We start from the raw sequence: 11094 nt of genomic DNA on the forward strand, positions 1-11094 counted from the left end.
GCAGCCCGGTGCCCGCAAACTTGCCCGACACCCAGTCGCCGGTGCGCGTCGCGTGGGTCGCCGTGCCCCAGCAGCGGCTCCCGCGAGGAAGCGACGCCACGCTGCCATTGAACCACGCGTACGGCGGCGATTGGATCCCCGAGACCATCGAGAGCGACTCGTCAAAGCCCCACTGCGCCGGGCCGTCGGCAAGCCTGCGCCCTCGTCTCAGCAGCCAGTCGACCCTGTCGTCCTCGGTCGAGCGGCGCAGCTCATCGGGTAGCGCGGCGACCTCCCCTCCGATGCCCGCCTTGCCGAGCAGCAGGGTCGCGTAACCTGCCGCGCGGAACGACTCCGCAATGGTCCGCTGGCCAGGCAGGAGCTGCGAGCCTCCCGAGAGGTCCCACGAGGACGAGGGCCGGCGGCCCCGAAAGACGTAGTTGCCAGAGAGGAGGGAGTAGCGGCTCGGCGAGCAGATTGGGTGCGCGTGCGCGTCTGTGAAGCGGACGCCCGCTGCGGACAGCGCCGAGATGGCCGGCGTCGGCACCAAGGCGGAGGCTGAGTACGCCTCGAGGTCACCGACGCCGAGGTCGTCCGCGAGGAGGATGAGAACGTTCGGCGGCCGAGCGCGTGCGAACGACTCCACGAGCGGGAGGAGCAGGGAGAGAAGCTGTTGCATCCGGCGAACGCTATGGCGAGTAGAGCGCGAGTAGAGCGCCCGCCGAATTGCCGGAAGGACGCCGCTTTGTTTCGAGAGAGACTTTTCAATGTACTAGCATACCTTGCGCGCACGCGCGCCAAATTTGTTTTTCTGTCTGCAACAACAGCCCGAGGGGTGAAATGTCTTTGTTGTCTCTGTAACGAAGGGCCCGCCGCTCCGCCTACGCCGGCGATGACCCTCTCGGCAGAGCGACATCGCGACACGCGAGCACCGGGCAGAGAAGGGGACGCAGAAGCGGTTGGATGGAGAGGCAGCCGGCGCACGAGGAGAGGCAGCCGATGGAGCCGACGAGGTGAGTAGACACGAGTTTACCATTCTGCCCGGGGGGGGGGGGGCCGCACGCCCTCCCCACCACTGCTACTCTGTACTGCATGCAACTCAGCAGTGGTCGCAAGCGTCGGCAAAGGGCAGGGAGGCAGCCTCGCGCGCTGTCGAACGCCCCCCCGGCCCAGACAGAGGCATCACAATCATGCTCTGGCCAGCGTCTGGTGGGTCGGCATTGCGCAACACACGCCGCAATCAGCCTGAGAGCAGATGATGGGGTGGGCGCGGGTGGACGAGAGTGGAGCCGAGTTGGGTGGGAGAGGGAGCACGCACGTGCAGCGGTGCCGAGAGTGGGTTGAGATGGCACCGCCTGCGGCCACCCGGGCGGCGACGGCTTGCGCAGGTATGTTGTTCATGTCCTTATCCGCCGCCGCTTGGCTGCAGCAGCCAATGACGCCGCCCGTCTTTGCGAAGCGGCGTCTGGACGCGCTTGGCGGTTGACGCCGGCCCGCCACTGCGCCTCGTGCGCGTCCACCTCCGTCGAGGTCGACGCGTCGAGATCGGAGCGCATCACCGAGATGCCAGAGCCCGCCTTCGCCGACATGATTCCCCGCCCGGATAGCTCGGTGAGTGTGCCGTCGCCCGAAACGGAAAACCGGACACGGGAAAATATAAGGTAAGGACAGCCCTGAGTTACGCAAAAGCATGCGCGACTGCACTCTTTCGTGCCACTCGCTCGCCGGTGCGCGGGGCATGGCCTCCCGCGCGGCTCGCGCTCACTCGGCCTGCCTCCGCCTCACGGCTGGCTGAGTACGCCATGGGTCCGCCTGGTGCGGCGCTGCTCGCTCGCTGCGCTGCACAAAGCTGCGAGAAGCAGGGTGGCCTCCTGAGCTTGAGCATGGCGCAGCGCGGCTGCTGGTGCTCGAGGGCGGCCGTGCAGTGGCGTGAGGGCCTGATTGGTGGTGACCTCGTGCTGCATCAGCGTGCGCAGCATGCTCCCTCACCCGGTGCTGAGACATGCTGGTGGGCGACTGGCGCCAGCTTCTCAGTGCTGTCCTTGGCGTTGTGCAGCATGTCGCAATACTCCTGTTGCGCTGACCGGCGCGCGGGGTGCGTCGTGCCGCGAGTGGAGCGAGAGGCTCGAGGCGCGTGGCTGTCGGTCAACCCTGCGGCGCATGCGCGCCGCCAAGGCTGCTCGACAGGCGACTGGCATTGTGGCGACGCGGTCGCCGTTACTCCAACTTTGCTTTGCCGATCAAAAGCGCCCGTCCTTTGCTTTTTAGCCGCCGAAATTTAGCGAGCTGTTTTTTCTTTATAGGCGTCTGCAACTTCCAAGCTGCGTATTCTTGTATTATCGTATTCTTGTATTATCGTCGAGTAGTACAGGTACTGCGTGGGGGCGGTACGTATTCCCGTATCACGTATCACTAGCTCCGAGTAGAGGGGGCGTCCTTGCAGTTAAGGGGAAACCTGGTACGCGGGTCCAACCCTCGGAGAGTATCCTTTAGCTCTGAGTAGAGGGTGCGTTCTGCTGCTAGGGGAAACCCGGAGCGCGGAGCTATCCCTCGGAGACCCGTGTTATGGCCCTGCGAACGCGCACCCCCGGGGCTAGGGCTCTCTTGCCCGCAACCCGATCCCGATCATCCGGCCCGCTGGGTGCGCTTCTGAGCTCCCCGGCCCTGGATGTGAGGTTACCGACTGCACTCCAAGTGCTCCAAGATGTGGCTCTTACGTACATTCCCGGAGGAGGACTGCTGACAGGGTTTGCGATGAGGAGTGAAAGGGTTTCTCGGGGTTAGTGCACCGCTGCGGGGCACACGGCGGCACGGGTCACTCCTCAACACAAACCCCGTCGAAGCAAGCAGGAAGTATGGGTGTGTGTGTAAAGGCGGCGCGGCACGCACGGCAAGGGTCGGCGGTAAGGCGGCGCGGCGGCAACAGACGGCAGGCAGGGCATCGGACGGCGGGACAAACGGCACGGGGCGTGGCACTGTAGGAGCGGCGGACGGCGGCACGGCGGTAACGGACGGCAGGGGGGGCGGCATGACGATCGGCCGTCGATCCCGAGGCACGAGGGTCGTCGGTTGAGCTAGGGAGCCTGGCGATGGACGCCACCGCGACCCCTCGTGGCATCTCCCTCGCCGTCGGCGAGCTAGGGGCTCACGGACGGCCGACTTTTTATATGACCAGTAGGACAGCCGTGAGTGTGAATCGGATAAGGAGTTTGCGTCCGTCCACCGTCTTCGTGGACGTCTGTCCTCGTGACACCCACACCCCACACGGCCTGTCTTGCTTCCCACCCACCCTCCCTAATTTGTGCGCTGTCGCGTTTTGGGGTTGGTCCTGCAACGGTGTCTCGTGCGGAGCAATGGTGTGCTGTCGCGCGAGGGTTGCAGGCGTGAGGGTCGAGGTACCTTTTCCCCCCTAAACGGCAAGGGCGGCACGGCGACGGAGGAAGGAGCGGCGCGGCAGGGAGGAGCAAGGACGGCGCGGTAACGGCAGGATCACGGATAGGCGTGGCACGGATAGGAGCGAGCGAGCGGCTAGGTGGCGGGAGGGCGAGGCGAGGGTGCTGGGTGGCGGCGGGTTTTCCCAGTAAGCTAAAAGTACATACAACAAAACTCCCTCTCTACACGACAGAAATGAGGAGGGACCCTGGATTCACTCCTGATCACAAACCCTGTCAGCAGTCCTCCTCCCGGAATGTTCGTAAGAGCCCGTCTTCTGATAAACGCAGTTGGAAGATACAAAGAGACGGAGGAGCAACGAGCGCCCTGGCGTGAGCCAAAGACACTCCCAACTGCGCTCCGTCACCGGTGTCGCGGTCTCCCCCACTGAGGACGATCTGCCATCTGCGGGGGGGAGTCTGTCAGAGTCGCGCCGCCGGCATGTATCTGTGCAACTGTGTTTTGCCTTGTCCCGTTTGATGGAGCAAAGCCACGGGCCGCCCGCGCTTGAAGGCGGTCGCGCCAGGCGCGGGCGGCACTAGTTGCCGGCGATCCGCTTGGGCAGCGCCCGCGCTTGCCTCTGACTAGGTCTCCATAGGTCGCGTGACCCGATGCTCGAATTGAACGTCTCGCAAGCTGGCGTCGCTCGCGTAACACTGTGGCAGGGCGATCCTCCCTTCGGTGGAAGGGAGATCTCTAGCCGAAGCACGAGAGCGTGCTCGACAGAGCGACAGCGCAGCGCACTGCCGTCCAGTCGGCGAAAGCCACGGCTCTGCTGCGCAAAGTGACAGAGTTCTAATGAATGTACCGGGGCCCGACGGATAGATGACTCCGGGGCGCCTCCGCTCGAATCCCTGGCTATAGGGGTTCGAGGTGGCCCCCAGCCCCACCCTGCGCGCCCAGCCTGCGGGGCCTCCCCCATCAAAGGGGGGGACTCCGGGGACTGGCAGAAGAGACGCCCAATCTACTTGCACAAGTGCAAGAACCATACATAAAACGAAAACGAAAAGAATTTTAAAGAAACGCCCATGAAACGCCGCGCCCCAGAATCTGGTCCGCGCGCTGGGCCATGCGTGCGGCCGTCGCCTCGTGGCGCGAGGCGGCCTCGCCGGACGCGCGTGGCGGCTGCCCGCTCACGTTGTGGGGCGGCAGCAGGTTGGTCGTCTCGCCCGGGTCCGCCTCGAGGTCGAAGAGCTCGGTGGCGCGTTGGCTGCCGTGCGCGAGGCTGATCAGCTTCCAGCGCGACCACCGCAGCGCCCAGCTCGGCGGCGACGGCACGAGCAGGTCGGACCGGGCCGGGTGGCCGTCGCGGGGTCGGAGCAGGCGGCGCTTGAAGCTGACGCTGTCCGCTGCCTGGCCGGGAGCGGGCGGCGCAAGGCCGGCCAGGTCGAGCAGGGTGGCGTAGAGGTCGGTGAGCCCGACCAGGTCGCCGCACTCCCCCCCGGCGGGCACACCGCCCGCCGGCCACGCTACCAGCAGCGGCACCCGGTGGCCTCCCTCGTAGAGGTCTCCCTTGTGCCCCCGCAGGTGGGCGCTAGAATTGGCGCCGCAGAGCGGCGACTGCAGCCCGGACCGCTCGGGCGAGACGTCCTCAAACGGCGGCGCGGGTGTCTCGGGCGAGGGCCTCCACGATCCGTGCTGCTTGGTCGCGCAGCTGAGTCCGCCGTTGTCGCTCGCAAAGACCACAATCGTCTCGTTGAGCTCGCCTGCGGAGCGGAGCGCCGCCATCAGCGCCCCGACCACCGCGTCCAACTCCGCCACCATGGACGAGTGGGGGACGTGCAGCCGGCGCGGCGCCGCCACCTCGCTGGTGGCGACCCATGTGCGGATGTCTGCGTCCCGGAACCGGTCGGGCGGCGTGAAGGGCGCGTGCACCGCCGCGGTGGCGACCAGGGCAAAGAAGGGCGGCTGCGGCCCGCGTGCGCGGCGGCGCCGGTCGAAAAAGCCGAGCGCAGCTTGCGAGAGGTGGGCGTCGGCCATGTGCCCCTCCCAGTCCGCCGCGCCGTCGTGCCCGTCCCCTGCACCGCACGGCGTGTACCGGCGGTGGCGCAGCCCGGTGCCCGCAAACTTGCCCGACACCCAGTCGCCGGTGCGCGTCGCGTGGGTCGCCGTGCCCCAGCAGCGGCTCCCGCGAGGAAGCGACGCCACGCTGCCATTGAACCACGCGTACGGCGGCGATTGGATCCCCGAGACCATCGAGAGCGACTCGTCAAAGCCCCACTGCGCCGGGCCGTCGGCAAGCCTGCGCCCTCGTCTCAGCAGCCAGTCGACCCTGTCGTCCTCGGTCGAGCGGCGCAGCTCATCGGGTAGCGCGGCGACCTCCCCTCCGATGCCCGCCTTGCCGAGCAGCAGGGTCGCGTAACCTGCCGCGCGGAACGACTCCGCAATGGTCCGCTGGCCAGGCAGGAGCTGCGAGCCTCCCGAGAGGCCCCACGAGGACGAGGGCCGGCGGCCCCGAAAGACGTAGTTGCCAGAGAGGAGGGAGTAGCGGCTCGGCGAGCAGATTGGGTGCGCGTGCGCGTCTGTGAAGCGGACGCCCGCTGCGGACAGCGCCGAGATGGCCGGCGTCGGCACCAAGGCGGAGGCTGAGTACGCCTCGAGGTCGCCGACGCCGAGGTCGTCCGCGAGGAGGATGAGAACGTTCGGCGGCCGAGCGCGTGCGAACGACTCCACGAGCGGGAGGAGCAGGGAGAGAAGCTGTTCCCCGGGAGGTGGCGTTTTTTTTGCTTGGGCGGCCCTCATGCTGAAATTCTGCAAAAACCCTGGCCGGCCCCTGCGGTGCCCCTACCTACCTACCTACCTACCTACCTACCTACCCTACTTATGGGAAACTAAAAAAGAAATCACTCGATGGGTGAAGGTGGGGTACTATACCAACTAGAGTGATGGTTGGTGGTACTCTCCTGCATCCACAGTCCTTCTTGTGACATGGGAGGCCACTCTCAAGCCCTACAAGCATCAGATCACCCATTTGGGGAGGGTTGACATCGTGATTTCCGCGGAAAATTTCTTTTTCTGAAAATTCCAGCTTGAAGAGAGGGAAAAACCCGACGGGAGGGCCCAGACCTACCCTACCTACCCCGGCATGAGGGCCGGCCAAGCAAAAATAAACGCCACCTGTCCCCGAGGCACTTTGTGGCGCTACGATTTGGATTCTACCCGGTATGGTATCTAGATAGGGATCCCTCAAACCGCCAGTCCGCGCCCTTGTCGTGCCAGTGTGCTGTGAGAGAGGCTTGTATTTTAAGAATTCTACTCAAACCTAGGTCGGGGTGGTTGGGGAAGGGCGTAGACCTTAGTTGAGGGGTTCGATTGAGGGGTTGAGGCTTGAGCCCCCCCCTCAACCATCTGGTTGACGGTCTCGGTTGAGACCCCCCGTCAACCCTTTAGTTGGGGGTTGAGGCCTCAAGGGCCTATTCACAGGCTCGCGCGTGATCACAAGTCACAAGAATCAAGATAAATTGGAACAGCCCTGCCGCCAAAAAATCGCTTCGCCTGCGGCGCGCTCTTGCGCTCCTCGTACCTCGAGCGCAATCCATAAGTAGGAGACGCTCACTGTCGCCATTCAGGCGCCTGATCTTTCAGCAAAGCGATGGCCTACCAGGTACGAGTTCAGCGATGCGCGCCCGGCAGAAGACGCTTGTGATGCCGCATCGCGCATGCAGTGGAATGCGCACAGAGAACGGACGGCAAGAGAAGGCAAGGGAAGGAAGAGAAACGGCTGGAGTCATGCGGCACCGGCTCTACTAGCGAGGCGAATGACATATTCGACACCCTCGAAGACCATCTCGAATACGGTTCCGACTCCGGCTCCGGCCGGTAGTCGACAAGCTGCCGAGCCCAAACAAATGCAAATCACAGAGCCCACATTTCTTCAACGGCTGGTGAAGAACAAAACAAACAAATCTCTCTCTCTCTCTGGTGAAGCTCAGCTCATGGCGTAGTATTGCGTAAGCAACCGCGGTCACTAACCATCCACGGCAAGAGTCACGGTGAATGCTGCCGCATAAAGCAAAATCCTGCCGCATAAAAGCAACGGTTAGTGGTGCACTAACCCTGTCAGCAGAGTCCACACAAAAGGACTGGAAAAAAAACAAAACTTCCACGCGTTGTGCTCGGCGTTTGGCCCCGGCGACGGTGTGTGCGTGCTTGTGCCGCGCGAGAAAAGCGCCGCAGGCCGAGTTCCTCGGAAATGGCGAGGAACCTCATCTCCTTCGTGGTCTGGCTGCTCTGTGAACCGGCGTACCCACTGGTGGTGCCGACGCACGCACACTCCGCCGTCGGCCTGCGACAAGTGGCAGCGACGCTGTGCGAGTCCGAGCCGCTCTCGCGCGGGGAGGCTACGGGTGAATATGACGGCGACGGGATGACATACAGCAGCGCCGACGCCGTCCGCGACATGGTGGCCGCGTCTCGCAAACGCTCCTACGCGGAGGGACGCGAGGGTTGCTGCGGCAAGAACATGCATGCCACCCAGGCAAACGGACCGCCGCCTGGCAATCCATGGAGACGCAACGGCTGAGCGTGCAGCGTGTGTGACAGAGCATGCGCGGTTACTAATCGCCACATGACATGAAACACGGTCCGCCGTTTCATATGGGCGGCCGTGAGCTGCCCATGCCGCCGCCGCCCGCCGGCCCCGGGCTCCGGCTCTGGCGGCTTCGGCCGCATCGGCTTCTTAGCCTGCGCCGCCTGGCTGCCGGGCTCGCGCGCCCCCACCTTGTCGCGTTGTCGCCGTCGCGAGTTGTGTCCTTCTTCGTTCTTGCAATCTTGCACTTGGGCTTCTTCCCGTTCCAGGCCGATCAGGCATCAGCTCGACCTCGAAGACCAGCGTCGCGTTCGCGGGCACCTTGTGGGCTCTTGCACGTCCTCCGGATAGCCGAGAGGAGAGAGAGAGAGAGAGAGAGAGAGAGAGAGAGAGAGAGAGAGAGAGAGAGACATAGACAGAGACAGAGACAGAGACAGAGACAGAGACAGAGACGAGACGAGAGAACAACATACCTAAGGGTTGGTTTTCTCTAGCCTCGACCCCTAGTGACAGCGGGGTTTGAGGCTGCGGAGTGCATGCCCCCGTGTTGGGGACAAGTTTGGGGCATGGGAACCGTGGCAGAGATCACAAGATCAAAATTCTATTTTTTCTCGATTTTTCGACTCGCTCGCACCTCCGATTTTGACTTTGGCCGCTCCGCGTCGGCCAGGTTGGTGTGCTCCGATCCGAAACTCTTCGCCGGCCCAATCAGCTCGACCGGCTCGACCGCAAACCGGCTTGGTTTGGCCAGCGGCGCGACGTCTGGCCTGTGCTGCGGCCATCTCGGACGTTCAGGCAGTGCCAGCCAGCGGCTCGGCCGCGCATCCTTCACACACGCCGCCAGGTCGGGATGAGAGGGCTTAGAAGTGAGTCATGGTGCGAGCTTCATGCGCGGGGCGGCTGTAACACAGCATGCCCACCAGACGGACCTCAGAGCTTGCCGTCGGCGTGCTGTCGTGGCGAAGCTCTAGAGAGCTGAAACGGGAGGAGTGGTGACACCGGGCGGTGCGTCAGGCTACCCGACGACGTTGGAGTCACTGTCACACGTCGCGGACAGCCTACGGCCCCCCCGGGCCGGGGCCAGTGCGAAACGGGTGAAAAAGAGACTTTGCGGAGTTCAACCGCCTATGCGCTTTTTTTAGCTAACTCGGAGGTTGCGTGAACCCAGCCGTCGTGCGATTTTCGGTCGGGCCCGGGGTAGTTTGTGCTTTTGTGCCCAGCCCGCGTGTCCAGCGCGCACGATCCGCCGCCTGTCCCATTGAACGAGGGGGTGCTGGTGTCTCTTGCAGATACTATTTATTCACAGCTGCGGTAATCTAAAGCGCGTGTCAAAGAGGCAATCTGACCACCCCCCTGCGCGCCGACGAGCATGGCCCCCGCGCCCCGCCGATCTGCCGAGACCCACGATGCTCGATGGATGGCCACTTTGCCACCGCGGCTAGGCTTTGAGACCTCAGCATCCGGCATGGCGTCACCTTTGCGAGTGGCGGTGGGGCACGTCTGCTTCTGGCCGCTACTCTGTCGCGACGGGGACCGATGCCGTCGCATCAGGCCTTGGTTGCCGCTTCGGCGCTGGGCTTCATGACGAAGGCGGAGAGCCAGGCGAGACGGTGGTCGGGGGGGCGTTTCTTACAATGCTCTCGCCAGCTCACCCTCTGAGGGCTCTTGTGGGTTGACACGGAGCCGGCGCCTCCTAGCTGCTGCCCCTCAAGCTCAACTACCAATGCCGAGGAGAGGGTCGCTATTCTCGAGCAGAAGCTAGCGGCCCTTGAGTCGGCGCACGCTGATAGAAGAGCTTGCGGCAACACTTGCAGCAACAGAGAAGAAGCTTGCCGCGTCGTCGAGGCGTCGGTGGCGGCGCTCCTGCATGAGGGCGGCACAAGTGCGGCCGTACCAGGGCGGTGTGGGCAGGCCATCGATGTCGACGCCATCGCCACTTGCGGCTACCGCGCTCTCGCTTGACGACACCGTGGGGAATCACACCGTCCGATGAACCTTGCCGAGGGGATGCGGTCGGTTCGACCTCTAGTTGTGGAGGAGGCGGGCGGCGCCGCGCGGCCGGCGTATCCGAAAACAGCGCGCTGAGTGTGTGATCCGCGGCCGCCGACTGGACCCTCCCCTGCGCTAAAACGCAAAAGGACAAGATTCTCTTTTGGCCCGGGACAGCTGCGCGGCGAGTTCTTTACCAAGTTGCAACCCTTGTTCCGCACTCGGCTGTGAACGCTGCTGTTTGCCGCCGGTTGAGCAGCACCCCGTCCCCATCCAGGTTGTTGGTTGCTGCCCCAGGTCCCGCACTATGTAGGTGCACTGCTTCAGCAGCGTGCACCTACCTCGATCGACGATCCTGGTCGCTGGTGTCGGTTGCGCAACCTTTTTGCCGACCTCCGAGCCCAGATAGCGCGCCGTGTCTGATCCTCGTCGGCATCTGCTTCCGGGCCTGGCGGCCCGCCACAAGGACTTAGGTGAGAAGTGCCCGCCGAAACATCGGAACGACGCTGCTCCGCTCGACTTGGTTGGTTGCTGGCAGCACCCCAGCACCGGGGGGTCCTGAGAGCTGTTGGTTGGTGCTCTGTTCACAGCACACAGTGCGGAACAAGGGTTGCAACCTGGTAAAGAACTCGCTCGCTGACCTGTTTGACGCGGTGCCGACGGGTGGCTGTCCCCCGTGTATCCAGCCGGTTCTAGCCAGCCGCTGCGGCAACAGCAGACAGCGCCCCTCCCCCAACCGACATGCCGCCTGTCCCATCAACCAGCTCTACGCCTGTCCCATCAACCAGCTCTGCGCCGTCCGGCGACTCATCCACCGGCTCTGCGCCGTCCTCGCTGCTGCAGCTCGCGAGGATCATCCGGCGCGGCGACCCAGTCGTGTTTGTCACTGGCTCGGGTTTGTCTGCGCCGAGCGGCATTCCGACGTTCCGAGGCGCGGAGGGCGTGTGGGCCAAGTGGGTCCTGGAGTGGGGCACACGCGCCGCCTTTCTCGCCGACCCTCGCGGCTGGTATGACAATTTTTGGATCCCAGCACACGTGGTCGCTGAGCCTGGTTCAACGAGCGAGCGGACCTACGAGCCGTCCGCCGGACACTTCGCGGTTGCGGAGGTTGCCGCGTGCCGCCAGACCAACGTGCACGTCATCACGCAGAACATCGATGGGCTGCA

At 64.2% G+C, this 11094-nt stretch overlaps 3 protein-coding genes across 3 annotated transcripts; 1 reads left to right on the top strand and 2 right to left on the bottom strand.

Annotated features, from left to right (window-relative positions):
- Positions 1-31: 31 nt before the first annotated feature.
- Positions 32-658, bottom strand: EMIHUDRAFT_122017 (hypothetical protein; the record flags this gene model as incomplete). The annotated part of the gene is made up of 1 exon (XM_005792267.1): positions 32-658. A coding segment is annotated over one exon (627 nt), but the record flags the coding sequence as incomplete, so codon positions are not given.
- Positions 659-4425: 3767 nt separating this feature from the next.
- Positions 4426-6153, bottom strand: EMIHUDRAFT_251365 (hypothetical protein; the record flags this gene model as incomplete). The annotated part of the gene is made up of 1 exon (XM_005792268.1): positions 4426-6153. One exon carries the CDS (start codon positions 6151-6153, stop codon positions 4426-4428), a length of 1728 nt encoding a protein of 575 aa, XP_005792325.1.
- Positions 6154-9475: 3322 nt separating this feature from the next.
- EMIHUDRAFT_251369 (hypothetical protein) lies at positions 9476-11065 on the top strand (the record flags this gene model as incomplete). The annotated part of the gene is made up of 4 exons (XM_005792269.1): positions 9476-9549; positions 9676-9821; positions 10526-10581; positions 10772-11065. Coding segments are annotated over 4 exons (570 nt in total), but the record flags the coding sequence as incomplete, so codon positions are not given.
- Positions 11066-11094: the final 29 nt, after the last annotated feature.

The sequence above is a fragment of the Emiliania huxleyi genome, assembly GCF_000372725.1.
Source record: "Emiliania huxleyi CCMP1516 unplaced genomic scaffold EMIHUscaffold_1087, whole genome shotgun sequence".
In the NCBI taxonomy this organism is placed as follows: Eukaryota; Haptophyta; order Isochrysidales; family Noelaerhabdaceae; genus Emiliania; species Emiliania huxleyi.